General features: G+C 40.1%; 1 protein-coding gene across 2 annotated transcripts in view; it reads right to left on the minus strand.

The window, feature by feature from the left end:
• LOC123632658 (CGRP receptor component) overlaps positions 1–18,616 on the minus strand; it is a 32,340-nt gene extending 13,724 nt beyond the window's left edge. The window contains exons 1-4 of one of the 2 annotated variants that reach the window (XM_045543200.1): positions 18,500–18,616; positions 9,796–9,832; positions 7,440–7,538; positions 3,678–3,772 (exon numbers count right to left, since the gene is read on the minus strand). In XM_045543200.1, coding sequence (XP_045399156.1) covers positions 3,678–3,772; positions 7,440–7,538; positions 9,796–9,832; positions 18,500–18,507 — 239 coding nt within the window. In that variant the 5' untranslated portion in view covers positions 18,508–18,616. Of the gene's footprint in view, positions 1–3,677; positions 3,773–7,439; positions 7,539–9,795; positions 9,833–18,499 lie in introns of those variants that run through there. The other variant, XM_045543201.1, reaches the window with a different exon arrangement.
• Positions 18,617–19,268: the final 652 nt, after the last annotated feature.

Here is a 19,268-nt window from a genome sequence, read left to right on the forward strand (position 1 = left end):
TAAAAGTAAACATTCCTGAAATGAATGGAATAATAGAAGTTCTCAGGAAAGAAATAGAAGTTACAAAAAACAAATGGGAATTTTAGAATTGAAAAATATCTGCCATGAAAACTACATTGGTAGGCTCAATAACAGAATGGAGATGACAGAATAATCTGTGAACTTACAGACAGATCAATAGAAATTATCCCATTTGAACAAGGGAAAAAAAGGCACAAAGCCTTGGAGATCTGTAGGACAGCATCAAAGGTCTCATAGTTGTGGTTTTAGAGTTCAAGAAAGAGAAGAGAAAGAGATTGGGACAGAAAAAATATTTCAAGAATGAATAGTTGAACACTTCACAAATTTAGTAAGAAACTAAATTTATATAATTAAGCAGCTCATCAAAGATAAATTAAAAAACAAACAACCTAAACATATCCTAATCAAATTTTGAAGACCAAAGAGAAGAAAAATCTTGAAAAAAGCCAGAGGAATATTACACATTATGAATTTGAGTGATCAGAAACCATGATTAGCCAGAAAGACACCGAAATGACATCTTGAAAGTGCTGAAAGAAAAGACCACTCAACCTAGTGAAATTATCCTTCAGGAATGAAAGACAATATGGCATTAACAGTTGAATGAAAACAAGAGCATCTGTAGCCAGTGGACCTGTTCTAAGAGAGGTGCTAAAGGAAGTTCCTCAGGTCAAGTAAATGATAAGAGGGAAACAGGCAACTTCAGGAATAAAGAGCAAAAGAAATGGTAACATCCTGTGTAAACATGAAATATGCTTTTGTTCTCTTAAGTTCTTGAAAATATGTAAAAGTATAGAAAGTAAATGTTAGAAAACAAATTGTATTTTCTTTTTTTTCTTTTTTTTGAGAGAGTCTCGCTCTGTTGCCCAGGCTAGAGTGAGTGCCGTGGCGTCAGCCTAGCTCACAGCAACCTCAGACTCCTCGGCTTAAGCGATCCTACTGCCTCAGCCTCCCAAGTAGCTGGGACTACAGGCATGCGCCACCATGCCCAGCTAATTTTTTCTATATGGATTTTTAGTTGGCCATATAATTTCTTTCTATTTTTAGTAGAGACGGGGTCTCGCTCTTGCTCAGGCTGGTCTCGAACTCCTGACCTCGAGCAATCCACCCGCCTCGGCCTCCCAGAGTGCTAGGATTACAGGCGTGAGCCACTGCGCCCAGCCAACAAATTGTATTTTCAATGTATGTAGATTGCATGTCATAAATATGACAACTATAACAAAAGAAAGTAAAGGGACCTATGTATATTTTACTTACGTGGTAAAATAGTAACTCTGGACTATAAATGGTTAGTTATGTATATTGTTATCCCTATGGCAACCACTAAAAATAAAAATATACGAAAAGATATAGCCAAAAAGCTATACAACTCTGTAGACTAAAGAACAAGAACCAAGCTGGGAGCAGTGGCTCACGCCTATAATCCCAGCACTTTGAGGGGCCAAGGCGGGAGGATTGCTTGAAGCCAGTAGTTTGAGACCAACCTGGGCAAGAGCAAGACTCCAGCTCTACACAAAATAGAAAAATTAGTCAGATGTGATGGTGTGCACCTGTAGTCTCAGCTACTCTGGAGGCTGAGGCAGGAGGAGCACCCAGGAGGAGCCCAGAAGTTTGAGGTTGCAGTGAGCTACAATTATGCCACTGTACTCTACCTGGGGCGATAGAGCCAGACTCTGTCTCAAAACAAACAAACAAAACAAAACAAAACAAACGAACAAGAACCATATAAACATCTCAACGTATACAGAAAAAGCAACTGACAAAATTCAACATCCAATCTTAGCAATTTGAAATCCCTAAGCCTGGTAAAGGTCATCCATGAAAAACCTAAACTAGCATCATATTTAATGGTGAAAACTGAATGCTTTCCTCTAAGACCAGGAATAAGGCAAGGATGCCTGCTCTCATTACTCCTATTCAACATCATCCTGGAGGGCCCTAGCCAGTGTGATAAGGTAAGAAAAAGAAAAAAAGGCATCCAGATTAGAAAGAAATAAAACTCTGTATGCAAACACTAAAGACTGTCTATACAGAACACCCCAAGGAATATACTAAAAAGGCTTCTACAACTAATAAGTCAATTTAGCAAGGTTGGAGGGCATAAGATCCATACAAACAAGTCAGCTGTATTTCTCCATATTAGCAATGAACAACTGGAAATCAGTACCATTTACAACAGCACCAAAAAATTATGAAATACTTAGGTATAAACCTAAAAAAAATCATGCAGACAAAAAAAGAATAAAAAATAAATAAAATAAAATAAATCGTGTAGGACCCGTATGCTACAGTTTTCAAGGATCGGAAGACTCAATATTCTTAAAATGTCAATTCTCCCCCAAAACGGACCTAGAGATGTAATGCAATCCCAATCATAATCCCAATAGGATTTGTTCCAGATATCAAGAAGCTAATTCAAATATTTATATAAAAAGGCAAAGGAACTATAAAAGCCAGAATGATGTTGAAAAAAGTATAATTAAAAATGGGTAAGATGGTAAATTTTATGTGTATTTTACCACAACTAAAAACAAAATGTCATACACACACACACACACACACACACACACGTGTGTACACACGGGCACGCAAGCGGAAGATGTTTGTTTTCAGAGTTCATTTGGAGAAAAGGGGCCGGCGGAGAGGTACATTAAGTTTACTGATTGTGTAGCAACTGTGTACCTGAAATAAAACCAAATGGTTCTTCCAAAAGAAAATTATTGATTATCCTGAACAAAATGACAACAGCTTTTGGAATTTATCAGCTCTGGTATTGATTCTAAAAGACTTGGGCTAGGTTCTCACGTAAACTCTTGATCTATGATGTTTTTACTTTTTACAAGTTGAATTCATTCTAGAAAGTTACCAGGAAATGTAATTGTGCACTAAAAAACAGAATATTATCAAGCCACTTTTGTCTTAGGCAAACACAAATGTCAAATGACATCAATGATCAACTTTATAAAAAGTACCTTATCTATGAACCGTACTTTTCATCCAGTTTGGTCTGGATGCTGAGAAGGGGTGATGGGATAGATCATATGAACTATAACTCCAAGAAAAGACTCTGGGATAAAGAAAAAGCCCACTAAGTTCTGTTCCTCACTCTAGAAGGGTCTCTATGTCTAACTCTCAGTTGTCTCATCTACAATACCATAATCTTTTTTTTTTTTTTTGAGACAGAGTCTCACTCTGTTGCCCGGGCTAGAGTGAGTGCCATGGCGTCAGCCTAGCTCACAGCAACCTCAAACTCCTGGGCTCGAGCAATCCTACTGCCTCAGCCTCCCGAGTAGCTGGGACTACAGGCATGCGCCACCATGCCTGGCTAATTTTTTTCTATATATATGTTTTTAGCTGTCCGTATAATTTCTTTTTCTATTTTTAGTAGAGATGGGGTCTCGCTCTTGCTCAGGCTGGTCTCGAACTCCTGAGCTCAAACAATCCTCCCGCCTGGGCCTCCCAGAATGCTAGGATTACAGGCGTGAGCCACCGTGCCCGGCCATACAATACCATAATCTTTCTTTAAAAGAGCACTGTGTATTAATTAGAAACATAAAATCCAACTAAATATAAATTACATAGTTGCTGAGGATGGCTTTTCTAAGCTATCATTTTCACTTGTCACTGTCTTCCTACTTAAGATAATCTTTACTTACTTGGTCAACTTGTGGCTTTTCATTGCTGTGAGAAATTCTCTGACAATCTCAGGACTCTGGTGCCTGCATGGTGTTTTTGATATGTATTTTAATGTCTAAAACAAAAAAATAAAGGAAAAGGCAAGCATAAGACTAAGAAACCTGAATGAGAAAAAGGGATGGCAATGGCTTTAATTTTGTATTCTAAAATTTTGTTTTTAAAAACACTCTATAAAACAAATGCCTTCAGGAGAACCAATCTTCATCTAATAGGAATTCCTGAAAATCAGTAGCTAGAACAGGAAGAATAATGAAATTTTAGAAGAAAATTTTTCATCTTAAAAAAAAAAAAAAAACTCTTTACTCTGACAATTTTGTTATTAAATTTCAAACAATTATTTTAAAGAGAGGAAACTCAAAGACTAAAATAGCCATGAGTCTATAATGGATATATACAACTGGATATATAAATAGCTTTAGAAGTGGGAGATTTGCATGGCCTCAAAGCATCTCCCCCCTCAATTTTCTTTTTTTTTTTTTTTGAGACAGGGTTTTGCTTTGTTGCCTGGGCTGGAGTGCAGTGGTGCAATCACAGCTCACCACAACCACCAACTTCTGGGCTCACATGATCCTCCTGGCTCAGCCTCCTGACTAGCTGGGACTACAGGCATGAGCCACCACACACAGCTAATTTTTTGTAGAGACAGGATCTTGTTACGTTGCCCAGGATGGTCTCAAACTCCTGGCCTCAAGCAATCCTTCTGTCTTGGTTTCCCAAAGTGCTGGGATTATAGGCATGAGCCATGGTGCCTGGCCTCCAAAATATTTTTTAATTACTATGTGAATTAAACCTATGTCAAGAAATTCTTTGATATCCCTTCCTTCAAGAGATGGGCCCCCCTTCCCTTTTAATGTGGGTTGGACTTGGTGAATCCTTTCTAATTATTAAATAATAGGACATGAAAATGGAAAAAACAGTAACTTCACAGTGGAGAAACCAAGCAGATACTATCTTAACCAAACGATCAAAGTAAACATCGTCAGTTATTAAGACATGTTGATATCGTGTACCCTCTGATACCACACAATAAGGGCAGATCACCTCGGTGGTATTCTTCCCTAAAAGCCATCAATCCTGTCTAATCACAAGAAGACATGAGATAAATGCAAATCAAGGGACATTTTCTACAAACTACCTGACCAGTACTCTTCAGAAGTCTCAAGGTCATGGAAGACAAGGAAAGAGTAAAGAAATGTCATACATTGAGGGATATTAAGGAGACGTTAACTAAATACAAAATGGTATCCTAGATTGGACCTTGGAACAGAAACAGGACAGTAATGAGATATTCAAATAAAATCTTTAGTACAGTATGTACCAATGTTAATTTCTTAGTTTTGATAATTATACAAAGGTTATATAAGATGTTAACATTAAAGAAAACTGTGGGAAGGGTACATGGGAACTCCCAGCACTGTCTTTACAACTCTTCTGTAAGAGGACAATTATTTCAAAATAAAATGTTTTTATTTTTTTTTTAAGAGGGAACCTCACTTAGATATAATTTGGGAGGAATTTCAAATCTGAAAAATAAACAGTAACCTTAAGCATCTAAATTAAGAGTCTCTCAAAAGTGCAAACATCAGGTTGGTCTCAGACTCATCATACTAACAAATACTAATAGACAATGAAACATCTATAGAGCCCTACAGAATAAAACTCTGTAACTCCATTTCAGACAAATTGTCATTCACATTAAGAACACTGAAGGCCAGGTGCAGTGGCTCACGCCTCTAATCCCAGCATTTTGGGAGGCTGAGGCGGGAGGATGCTTGAAGTCTGGAGTTTGAGACCAGCCTGGGCAACATAGTGAGACTCCATCTCTATAAAAAATTTAAAATTAGCTGGGCATAGTGGAATGTGCCTGTAGTCCTAGCTACTTGGGAAGCTGAGGTGGGAGAATTGTGTGAGCCCAGGAGTTCGAAGTTGCAGTGAGCTATGATCGTACCATTGCTCTCCACCAGCCTGGGGGACGGAGCAAGAACCTGTCTCTAAAAAAATTAAAAAATAAATAAAATAAATAGAACACTAGAAATATATATCCTCAGGTATAAAATATCTCAAAATATTTAAAACCACAATAACTTTGCTTGAGGTACTATGAATTAAAAGAATTTAAGAAAGAATAGGGTGGCAGTGAGCTTAAACTAATTAAGTGTATAGAGTTAAAAGTACGTGATAGTTTGAAATTTGGTTGCAAAACTAATTACCAACAAATATTTTCTTCTTTGAAAGAGATGAACTAAATAATATAAAAGAACATGAATGAATAAAGAAATAATCGGGTTTTAAACACATGATTAAATGAACAAAATTGTATGGGGAAGAATGGTGACAAAAATGCTAAATCCCTTACTTTCCATAAAAGGGATTATGATAACTTAAGTTTAATAATGTCTTTAAAAAGATAAAGACAATTAAAACCAAATCCTCTATAGAGGCAAAAAATCAGAACTGAAAGGAAACAGCAAGAAAGCATTAAATTAAAATGACATAAAAATCAAACATCACATATAACACATATAATGGCTTAAACTTTCTTTTTAAAGGACAAAGCATAAGGTTGGGAAAGAACACAGCAAAATGTCAACTAGATATTAAGATTACGAATTAGTTTTGCTTTCTTCTTTATACTTTTGGTACTTTCTATGTTTTCTACGATAAAAGTTATTACTTTTTCTGTAATAAAGAATTTGGCCTTGCCCCCCAAAAATGTTTGGCCTTTGCCCTTGGCTTCTGGGAGGTAATCTCCAGGCCCTTGGAATGCTATGCTGAAGAGGAATATCTTTGGCTGAGGCCTCCGGTCACACTGGATAATCTTAACAATGTAAGGCAGGGTAGAGCTGGCCCCATCCACAGTTTCAGGTTAGCAGCTGGTCATGGGTAAGAACTCTGGATACTGAGGCTCAGCTGAGTTTCCCTGGTTGGCAATATTCCACGAGTACCGTCACACATCAATTTCAGAAGAGTAATGTGTACTGACTCCATGGGAGAGAAAAATGGAAGCTCTGCATTTGGTATTTCTCCTGGACTCTGCCCTATTTGCTTTGTCCTTTGACTATTTTTTTTTTTCCAGACAGAATCTTGCTCTGTTGCCTGAGCTAGAGTGTAGTGGTGTCATCATAGCTCACTACAACATCATACTCCTGGGCTCAAGCAATCCTCCTGCCTCAGCCTCCCCAGTAGCTGGGACTACAGGTGTGCACCACCAACTCAGGCTAATTTTTCTATTTTTTGTAAAGACAGTGTCTCGCTTTTACTCAGAGCTGGTCTTGAACTCCTGACCTTAAGCAATCCTCCTGCCTTGGCTTCCCAAAGTGCTAGGATTACAGGCGTGAGCCACCACACCCTGCCCTCTTGGCTAATCTTAATCTGTATCCCTTCCCTGCAATAAACTATAACCGTGACTGTAACAGTTTTCAGTGAATTCTGTGAATCCTTCTAGTGAATTATCAAACCTGAGGGTGGTTCAGGGTGCGGATTCCCAAACTTGCAACTGGCTTTTAGAAGTGAGGGCAGTATTCCTTCTAACTTTATAGCTGGCTAACCCTTTCAGTTGGCTAAGCTCCTCCCACTTTTATAAACAGAATAAAAACTGGGTTACAATTAAACTATCCAAATTAGGTAAGAGGCAATCTTGATTTTGGTGGCCAGTCATCGGCAAAATAAACCAACATTTCTTGCTGGTAGTTTAGGTAGGCTCGCCAGAAGCCCAGGCTTACTTCATAGGTGATAGTATTCAAGTTCTGTTGCCCAGAACTGTATTTATTCTTTCCACTTTCTTTACGCTGCTCCTTCAGGTCAGTTAGTAATTGGAACACCTAGGAAGAGATACAGAAAAAATTTTTATGAATAAGTTTGAGAAATGTATCTATTCCAAGATCAATGGTTTTGAAGGATACATAGGAAAAGTGTAGTACCTACTTTCTTCCCACAAATTCACCTTCCAACTCTTGGATTTGGGCAAATGAGCCCCCAAAGCATGTGACATTTAAAAAATGTTCTTTTATTTAAATAAAATAATCCAATTTATTAATTTACTTAAAATATTTCAAATGTTTCCTACCAATATATACCGTTACCACTAATCTCCTCTGGTATGAAAAATATACTGAGTATTTGACAGTAAATTTTCCTAAAATAAATATTTTTTAAAGACGATTCTGCTTCTCTAATATGAAAATCTAGTATAATTTCTTTCTGGAAAAGAAATACTATAAGGCAAGTGATAAAATACAGTTCACAAAAAAAAGAAAGGAGACTGGGCACAGTGGCTCACGTATGTAATCCTAGCACTTTGGGAGACTGAGGCGGGGGATCACTTGAGGCCAGGAGTTTCAGACCAGCCTGGGCTACATAGTGAAACCCCCATCTCTACAAAAAATAAAAAAACTAGCCGGGTGTGGTGGTGTATACCTGTGGTCCCAGCTATTTGGGAGGCTGCACCAGGAAGATTACTTGAACCCAGGAGTTCAAGGTTACAGTGAGCTACAATCATGTCATTGCACTCCAGCCTGGGTGACACAGTGAGACCCTGTCTCATTAAAAAAAAAAGAAAGAAAGAAAGCAAAAGTACTACAGATCTTTAGAAGGAAACTTTCCTGGCCAAGAGTGTTGGCTCAGGTGTGAGCTCACGTTTGTAATCCTAGCACTTTGGGAGGTCGAAGAGGCTGAATGGCTTGAGGTCAGGAGTTTGAGATTAGCCTGAGTAACAAACATATCGAGATGCTATCTCTACAAAAAAATTAAAAAATTAGCCAGGCATAGTGGTGCCTATAGTCCCAGCTACTCAGGAGGCTGAGGCAGGAGGATCGCTTGAGCTCAGGTGTCTGAGGTTGCAGTGAGCTATGATCATGCCACTGCACTCTAGCCAAGGCAACAGAATGAGACCGTCTCAAAACAAACAAAATAACAAAACCACCAAACAAAAAATATATTAAAGAAAAAAGAAAGAAAGCCAACTTCTCCCTGAAAGCAAAAGTCATATGTGTATTAGTGCTGGGGGTACAGAGGGAGGAATCTTGTTCTTGTTCTAGAGAATCTACCAAGAGAATTGAAGGAAATATAGGCTCACACACTGCTACTAGATACAATCCAAAACCCATTTGCTGTTCCTTTTAGAAACAGTGGCATGAGACCCAATGAATGCAATGCTTCCCCAATGGATAAAATACCCAAACACCTAGCAAAGTCCAAACTGGACAAGGAGGTTCCTAAAAGCCAAAGGTTTGCCCAAAAACCATTTCTTTCCTATTATGAGCAGCAACCACTTATAATGAAACTTTAGGAAGGAAGGAACATGACCAACTGTGTTTATTCTACTACCTTCTATATAACACACAATGGAGACCCAGACCTCCTCTAAGTATTTGTGAATTTAGATTCTGGCATACGGAAAATTGACAGTCAATGTATAAATTATTCTTTCTACATCTGGAGTTAACTTATCAGATGGCTTTGCTGGTACCTAACAGGACCCAGGCAAAATAAGAGATAGACAAATATACTGACATACCTCCTCTCTCACCAACCTCCTTCCTTCTTTCCATTTCCCCAGCAACCCCACCCCCAAACCCTCAAAAGTATCAATCTGTTAATTCCTATTAAATTATTCATAATGGCGAGTCAACAAAACTCTCACTTTCAAAATGAGGATGTTAATACCCACAAGACTATCTGAGGATCAAAATAATAAAGTATAAAAGCATTTTATAGGTAAAGGGTGGTGATTAGGAAAAGATACAAGTATTTTAATAGGAAATTTTAAAGACAGAAATGGCTCTAAAACAGATGCTTCCATCCCATGAAGGCATCCCAAATGATGATCTAGAATCTTTAGGATTTAGGGAAGATTGCCTACTACAAACTAAAGTCTTCCCAGCTTCCCTGAAGTACTCTGAATAATTTACCAAGCTTAGAATAGTCCAAGGTCCACCAGATGGTGCCATCTGTCCTATTTTAAAGTGGAAATCCACATGAGTTCAGTCATTTCTAACCAAAATTAATTCAACACTCCTCAGAAGCAAAGGGCAAACTATCAGAGAGGAAAATACAACAGCCAACTTCAAAGCTACTTACCTCGTAGTTACTGAGCAGTGCAGAATTAGCATCCTTCCTGCAAAAGAAGAGTAAGCTATCATCAGTCCAGACTCTTCCATCTCTTTCTAGGTATTAAATATCCATAAAATAATTCCTGTCAAGATCTAGTAGTCCAGGTCAGGAATTTGGGGACTGTATATTAAAACCGAGAAATGTCCTAAGTCTTACATGGTTCAGCTAGCTGTGGGCAATCTGAGAGCAGACTTTGCTTTTTACAGCCAAAGCATACCACACACCCATCACCAGGTAGGTGATTAAAATGGTATAGTTATCCCAAGCCTACGTAGGTAGAAGTTAAGAGAAGTCAGACATCTGGGAGAAGTTAGTTACAGGGAGAACATGGGGACAAAACCACAAAGTGGAAGAGCCAATAAACAGAATGAGATTGTAGAAATAATTGGAGAAACAAAGTGCTGTCCCTTCTTATATCCATGTCCTCTCCCCATTACCATCTGTCTCCCATAAGCTACTGACATCTTGGGCAGCCAAGTCCTCCTACTGAATCAACAAATATGGTTTACTTAACACTAACATCACCACTGGGAATTCCAACAATGGCCAAGAATCCTGCCAAATATCCACAAAACTCCAAAGGTGTTCATCTTCTATATCAACTCAACAGGTAGAGTTCATGTGTTAAGCAGTGGTCAAAAGCTTGGTGTAACAATCAAGACAATATATTACAATATAATATATATTATCAGCATAATGTTATACTAACAATGGCTGGATACTTTCTGGACAGCCCTTGTATATCATGTGTGAAAGGACACAGCAATGTGATTTATATTAAATCATAATCGATCGATTCTACAGTATCACATCAGAAAGTATTTATTGCTTTTAGCAATGGGGAGGCAGTATGACAATTAAGAACACAGTTTAGAAATCAGACAGATTTGGGTTCATATTCTGCCACTTATAAGGTATGTGAGGGTTTTTTGTTTGTTAGAGACAGGTTCTTACTCTGTTGCCCAGTCTAGAGTGCAGTGGCACGATCATAGTTTACTGTAACCTCAAACTCCTGGGCTCATTCGATCCTCCCACCTCAACCTCCTGAGTAGCTGGGACTATGGGACTACATTTGCACCACCATGCTCAAGATATTTTTTTTTTTTTTTGTAGAGACGAAGTCTCGCCATGTTGCCTAGGTTGGTCTCAAACTCCTGGGCTCAAGGGATCCTCCAGATCCTCCAGGCTCCGCCTCCCTAAATGCTGGGATTACAGGCCTGAGCTACTGTGCCCAGCCCAAGGTGTGTGAGTCAATTACTCCCTCAGCTTACGCCTCTAAAACAAAAAATGGGGATAAACTAGAATCTACAAGTGTAGCCTGGATTCTAAACCCAGCTCCACCATACACTAGCTGTGTGAATTTGGGCAAGTTATTTAACTTCCCCATGCTTAAATTTCCTTATCTGTAAAATGGCAATTTACAGTATCAACCTTGTAAGATCATTTACAGGATTAAATTGAAACATGTAGAGTACCTGTAACACCGTAAGTGCTCATTAAATGCCATTGTCATTACTAACACCTGTGCTACTATCCCTACCACAGCCTCTCCACAGCTCATATAACTGTTACAATGAATTAAGACAACAAATTTTAAAAGTTTAGCATAGGTCTTGGTACTTAAGATCTCCATAAATGAAGTTTATTATTTTTTACATATATTAATCTCATTCCTCTTTAAAAACCGTGTGATGTAGGAGCTGTTAGTATGATTGCTACTTTATAAATGATAAAAGTAAGGCTGAGAGATCAAATAACTTGCCCCACATCACACAGTAAAAAGCCTGAGGTGGAATTCTGAAAAATGAGACTGGATTGGATGAATGGAAACCAATAATGCACAATCCTAAAAATTCAGGGAGAGGAGTTTGAACTTGACATAATGAGGAACGAAGATTACTGTATGTTCTTAAAGCAGGAGTGGCGCTTGATGATACCAAATTTGAAAAACATAGGCCAAAGAAATGGGTGATTTCCCCAGTCAATAAACAAAGCAAAACCAGCAGGTGGTTAACCCAGAGATGGACCTAGGTCATAGGTCTTCAGCACATCAGCACAGTGATGTCAGCACTACAATCAAATAAGCTTCTGAAACTTACCAAATGTTACTAGTGATTCAACAAATAGCTACGATTTCACAAAAATGCTGCTTTGCCCGAACAATTACAAGTGCACTCAGGTCACAAAGAATAGATTTTAACAGAACCTAACATAGGAAGGACAATGCAGAATTAGCGTATCTGATACAGTTCATTTAAAATTGAAATGGGCCAGGTGGCTCAAGCTTGTAATCCTAGCACTCTGGGAGGCCAAGGTGGGAGGATCGCTTGAGATCAGGAGTTCGAGACCAGCCTGAGCAAGAGCGAGACCCCGTCTCTACTAAAAATAGAAAAAATTAGCCAGGCATGGTGGCACATGCCTGTAGTCCCAGCTACTTGGGAGGCTGAGGCAGGAGGATCGCTTGGGCCTAGGAGTTTGAGGTTGCTGTGAGCCAGGCTGATGCCACAGCACTCTAGTCCAGGCGACAGAGCAAGACTGTCTCAAAAAAATAAAATAAAATTGAAAATGACAAATCAAACCACATGTCATCTTTGTTTACTTAATTAGGAAGTCAGCCCACAAGGCTTCCTCCTATCTTTGCCTGAAATTGAGTTTACAACTCCCTGTGGTCTTTAAAATATGAGGCACTAAGACATCCCTTCCAGGAAGGGTTGACTAGGGAAAAAATACAAATATTATTTTTCTTCAGAGCCAAAGGATCCATCCCAGGTGCCAATGTTACAACTTCATCTCCAAATCATGGCACCTTCTCTGTCATTCAGAATATTCCACACCCAGGGAAATCTGTCCTTGTCCTTGGCCCTTCCAAGTTATTACCCCACACTCAAGTTGATATTGTTAATGCAAGAATCCAAAGATTACCTGCCTTTTCTAGAACCAGCATACAAAAGAAGAAAACTCTGTTTCATGTATATTTTAATGAATCTGTGTTTGGGGATCAGAAGAACAACGGAGGTTTAAACAGGTGCTGTATCTTGAGGGCTCTGGCTGGCAGAAGCTGATTTATTCATTGGTTTTCTTTTACTAGAAAGATGAATTTTTTTTTACTCATCTAAACACAAATACTAACCTATTAATATATTCTAGGGCCTTTCTTTATTCGATAATGTCAATAAGTACAGTATCTACCTTTTTTTTTAAAGGCTAGTCAAGTGAAGCAGTGGGAGTGGAGAAGGAACAAAGGAATCTGTGTAACTGGCTGTGATCAATTAGTTGTAAACACCACTGCACTCAGATCAGCCAGTATCTACCTTTTATGAAGTCCTAAATGAGTTGTATGTACTGGGAAATTTTTTAAAAGGCAGGTTTTTTTTTTTTTTTTTTTGAGACAGAGTCTCACTTTGTTTCCCAGGCTAGAGTGAGTGCCGTGGCGTCAGCCTAGCTCACAGCAACCTCAAACTCCTGGGCTTAAGCGATCCTACTGCCTCAGCCTCCCCAGTAGCTGGGACTACAGGCATGCGCCACCATGCCCGGCTAATTTTTTTCTATATATATTTTTAGTTGGCCAGATAATTTCTTTCTACTTTTAGTAGAGACGAGGTCTGGCTCAGGCTGGTCTCGAACTCCTGACCTCGAGCGATCCACCCGCCTCGGCCTCCCAGAAGGCTAGGATTACAGGCGTGAGCCACCGTGCCCGGCCTTGAAAGGCAGTTTTTATCCTCAAGAAGTTACTGTAATCACCACTAATGACAGGTTGTTGGGAACAGGATATGGTGAGATCAGACAGACATCAACTTAATCAAGTTATCTAATTTAACAGCATCAATAATGATGATGTGATGCACTGAGAAAGACATCCCTCCTAGCAACCCTGCTAAAAAATGTTTAATTTGAATTCAGTCATGGGGAAACAGACAATTCCAAATTGAGGAACATTCTTCAAAACAACTGGCCTAGATTCTTCAAATATCAATGTCATCTGTCACAATGCCAATGTCACAAAAGGAGGCTAAGAGTAAAGGAGATTAAAGAAAATTGGCAACTAAATGCACTGTGCAATTCTTCACTGGATCCAAAACTGTGGGGAAAAACCCAGCTAAAAGAATATTGGGACGACTGAAGAAGTTTGAATATAGACTGTATTTTAATAATGGTTATATCGGTGCTAAGTTTCCTAGGTGTGATACTGGTATTGTAGATATAAAAGAGAATGTTCCTTTTTCAAGAAGGCATGAAATGACATGATAACTACAACTCCCTAATGGTTCATTAAAATGTATGCGTATGTGTGTGTGGAGAGAAAGCTCATGCATGTACAAAATAAATAAGGCAAATATCTAAACCAAAATGTTAACAAATGGTGACGCTAGGTAAAGGGTATACAGGTATTTGTGGTGCTCTTTTTGCAACTGTTCCAAAGGTTTGAAATTTCTCAAGCTAAAAAGTTGAGGAAAATGGAAATGTAAAACTAAAATAAACAATTCCATGAGGTTAAAAAAAGAAGATATTACTATAAGATATAATTGAGGACATAAAATACATTTTCCTTCAGTGTTTTTAGAGCTACTGCAATCTGTCAGTTGACACATCTGTCAATTGTACATTTAAAAGCTGTTTCTCTCTACAGAGCAGGAACCGCCTGCTCTTTACCTAACACTTTAATATAATACATTCAAATGCAATCAGACTTTTAAGAAATTGCCCACCTACACAAAACTTCATATTCTCCTGTAGGAGTTAGAATAGTGCAGTAATGATTTTATTTACAGGTGTTTAAATAGTCCAAGTGAATTTTATAGACTGAATCTATACTACAGGCAGGCAATTACTTAATTTCCTTAAGTAATGAATTAGCTGATTGACGTTGACTATTTGAAATTTAACCTGTAAAATTTGCTTAACTTGCTGAGTCAATTTAATGGACATAAACAACTATTGTGGAAACCCAAATTTGGAAAACCAAATTCTGAATAAACAGAACAAAATGATCTATTGACTGGCTTACCTCAGACGCACATGCATACACAAAAAGGCCCACACAAACACCGTCTATTAATTGCCACACAGTTAACTTTTAGGAAAGCAATAACAAATGGAATTGCTCAAATTCTCCTATGTTCAACCTACGCTATCAATTCAAATAATGTTCTGAAAAACTAAACTCTGGTAACAAGAAAACTGGGCAGCCTTTGAAGTCAATGAACAATATAACCTGTATCATTCTCTTGGGAGCTAGGAAACAAGTATCCTCTTCCCAGTCTTGTTACTGGATTTTATAGTACCTAGTACATAATTTTCTAAATCTCAGTATTTATTTCCAGCTGTAAAATGAAAGGAATCCCCTGACACTGCCTCAAAAAGATGGTACAGACAACAGTGTCCCTTTTCCTTCTATATAGAAACACTTAATTTTGCTATGAATATTTTGTGTCCTTTTACTTGAAGAAAATAAATTCCCAAATGATGGTCAAGAAGTTTTTAAGTTCTGTAAGTCAATCAAATAAAGTATAAATATTCCTCCCCTTTAAGAAATTTCTGGTGTATGTCCACATGCATTATTCACTTAGTAGGTATTTTCTTGATAACTGAAGAGAAAAGGTAGTAAAAACTTAGAGGAGTTTTTCATCCATGCCTCCTCACTTCAGGTTCTAGGAGTACCTGATAGAGGTACAGCATAGTCATCCCTCTGTATTTGAGGGGGATTGGTTCCAGCACTGCCTCCACCCAATATACCAAAATCCCTACATGCTCGAGTCTCCCCGTCAGCTGTGTGGAGCCTGCAACTATGAAAAGTGGCCCTCCATATATGCAGATTTCACATCCCTCGAGTACTGTATTTTCAATCTGCGTGTTTGGTTGTGGATGTGAAACCCACAGACACAGAAGGCCGACTGCATTTACTGAAAAATATCCATGTATAAGTGGACTCTTGAAGTTTAAACCCATGTTGTTGAAGGATCAACTGTGTTTGCCCTTTCAGAGACTCAGGGTTCTGTTAAACATCCTAAGGACCAGATTGCCAGAGGTCAGACCTCATGTTGGAGACCAGGCAGGAACTAGAAGTTAGGCCTCCAGACCTTCCACTCCGGGGGTCCATCCACTCTCAAATCACATGTCTACCTCAGAAATCCTCATTTTCCCACAAATTGCTAGCTGCAAAATTCTTGATTGGTTTCAATACATCGCTAACTCCTTGGGAGAAGTGGATGGGTTGTTAACAGGAGTAAAAACCCTTGACGCAAACCATTTCACTTAGGAAAATCAGAAAATCTATATGCCCAGCAATTAGGATGATAGCTGATTAATTTATACAATCAGCCTTCTGTATCCTCAGGTTCCACGTCCTTGGGTTCAACCAACTTCCGAAAGAAAATATAAAGAAAAAAAATCCAAGAAAATGTTACATTGTTGTTAATGTGTATAACACCTATTGATGGTTGCCTCTGTACTGAACACGTACGGACTGTTTTCTTTTTTTGTCAATATTCCCTAAATAACACAGTATAACAACTATTTACATAGTATTTACACTGTATTACATATTATAAGTTGGTTGAAAAACAAACTGTTTTTCCTCTGCTCGCCCCTACAACAATCAACACAGAAGACTTCTATGACCAAACGTATAGGGATTTTCCCCCACCAACAAGCAAGTAATCAATTCTGTAGCTGATACCAGCTGGGCATTTTCTAATCCCATTCATTCTGACACTATCTACCTTGAGATAGTGTCAGATACCACAGGTTGAGGGCTCAGTCACACAAGACGGCCCCCACTTCAGATACCATTAGTTAAACCCAGGCCTCCAGAACTTCTCACTGACTGGCTTCAAGTTGGGGTTCCCAAGACCCCCTCGTTAGGCTTGATTAATTTGCTAGAGTGGCTCACAATACTCAGGGAAACACACTTGCTGGTTTATTATAAAGGATATTACAAAGGATACAAATGAAGAGATGCATAGGGCAAGGTACGGGGGAAGGGACACAGAGCTTCCATGCCCTCCCTGGCACAACACCTTCCAGGTGTTCAGCTACCCAGAAGCTCTCTGGACTCAGTTCTCTTGGGCCTTTTACGGAGACTTCATTGGATAGGCATGACTGAAGCATGGACAACCACTTAGAAATATGACTGGACAAAAAGAGTGTGATCTAATACTAACAGACTGAGTGCAGAAACCAGCAAGGCCAGTTTGTACAGATTCTTCTTCATTTTTTTTTAAGATGGATTAAATTAAAGCAGGTTTGTGTGCCAACAGGAAATGCTCTAGTGAAAGGAGAAAAATTGATGATGATGGCTTGGGCTAGAGTAATACATATATTAATACAAGTGTTTTTTGATTTGCAGATTAAACCCCATCAGTGGATTACAAAATTAATTTAGTGTGTCAATATTCTTTTTAGTAAAACAGAATAGACAATATCAGAGTGTACTGCATAAAGGTATTACTTCATGAGCTTTTCATTTCAGTTACATATACATATTCTGTTAAGTCAAAAAAATCTGTAGAATAGTAGTACATACAACCATTAAACATTAGGCAAAAGAACATAAGCAAGAATGTATTAAATAATCAGTGTCCCAGAGAACACAAGATAGGTAATGCCTACAAGTTAGTGTCAATCATGTAAAAACCCACATGCATGCCAGGTGCGGTGGCTCACACCTCTAATCCTAGCACTTTGGGGGCCAAGGCAGAAGGACTGCTTGAGGCCAGGAGTTTGGAGACCAGCGTGAGCAATACAGCAAGACCCGCTCTCTAAAAATAAAAAAATTAGCCAGGTGTGGTGGTGCAGGCCTGTAGTCCCAACTACTTGGGAGGCTAAGGAAAGAGGGCTGCTTGAGCCCAGAAGTTTGAGGTTGGAGTGAGCTATGATAAGGCCACCGCACTCTTGCTCAGAAAACAGACGAAAACCCTGTCTCAAAAACAAAAAAGCATACAAAGTGGATGCAAAAACTACCATCTGCACGCGGCACAATGAGCAAACATCGAGAGGACCGTATGGAGTTAAACAGAATGGCGGTTTTTTTTTTGTTTTGTTTTGTTTTGGAAACAGAGTCTTTCTCTGTCACCCAGGCTAGAGTGCAGTGGCCTGATCATAACTCACTGCAACCTCGAACTCTCCTGGGCTCAAGCGATGCTCCTGCCTCAGCCTCCCAATAGAACGGCTTTAACCCCCTTCCACACACACACACATCCAGGAGCCCAATGATGTTTCTCCTTTCGCAGTCCTGGTTCATTCATTTACTTCATCCCAGAAAACCCGCCCCTTCCCTCACAGAGCTAACTGCTCCCCATCAAGCTCGGACAGCAGCTCGGAAGTCAGTTCTATCCCTGCAAGTACAGTTCTATCCCGGCCCTCATCCGTCCCTAAGTCCTGGTCGGACACCAGGCCAGGCTCCCCTCCCCACTGTGACCCAGGAACGCTACGGCATGAAAGAGGGAGGGCAGGGGAGGCGCGTTCACAGGCAGCCCCGCGTCCCAGGCCCGCGGCAGTGGCGGGGAGCTAAGGTTCGGAAGGGCAGAGCTAGGGCCCCTTCCTTCCGCGGCCCTCCAGACCCTCTCAGACTGGGCCGTCGCCTTGCCCACCCACCGCGACCAGGGAGCTACGAGGGGTCGCCCGGTCTCCACGCCTCTCGGCCCAAAGCCGGGAACGCGCCCGGGCCGCTTACACTTCCATGTCGTCCCCGCCTTGACGACCCCAGCCGCCGGCGAAGCCGCAGCCGTCCGCTCCCGCCGCCCGGTCGCCGGCTCCGCGCGCCGCGGTGCACGCCGGGATCGCCGCGCTGCACGCCGGGAGTTCGGCGGCCCGGGGCGTCCGCGCGGGCGGGTCCTGGGTCCCCGTGAGCTTCGCGCAGCCGGACTTCAGACTGTTGAGCGTTTGCAGACAGAACTCACCTCCTGATTTCGCAGTCCAGGTTTTATCAAAGTGTGGATAAGCTAAGATTCCGAAGACGTGATTTTACTAGGCCTTGGCGGCGTTAAAGCCCCACTCTTGAAGAGCAGGGAGGGTGAAGCGGCGTCTGGACCGCTGGAAACGTTCGGTCCGTGATCTCGGTGATCGGCGGCTGTTTGCAAGTTTCATGAAAGTCAGTGAGCTGTACGCTTATGTGCACTCTTCTGTACGTGTGTTATAATTGAAGAAGTCGTCGTTAAAAGGTTAAAAAAAGATCTCAGCCCCCTTTTCCATGTTCCCATTCTTCCTTGAGAGCTGTTTGGCAAAAAAAAAAAAAAAAAGTATAAAGAGCTTTAAATACAGGCTCACTGTCTGACCTTGGGGCCTTTCTGGGAATTTGACCAAAGGGAATTATCAAATGCCTGAAGAAAGATCCTCGTATAGTGATGTTTTTGCTGGGAAATAGCCCAAGTGCCCAACAATGGGGAACTGATAGTCAGTTTTCAACCGTACAGTGTAATGGATGCAGCCATGAGAAATGCAGC

This window comes from Lemur catta, chromosome 2, assembly GCF_020740605.2.
Source record: "Lemur catta isolate mLemCat1 chromosome 2, mLemCat1.pri, whole genome shotgun sequence".
NCBI classification, from domain to species: Eukaryota; Metazoa; Chordata; class Mammalia; order Primates; family Lemuridae; genus Lemur; species Lemur catta.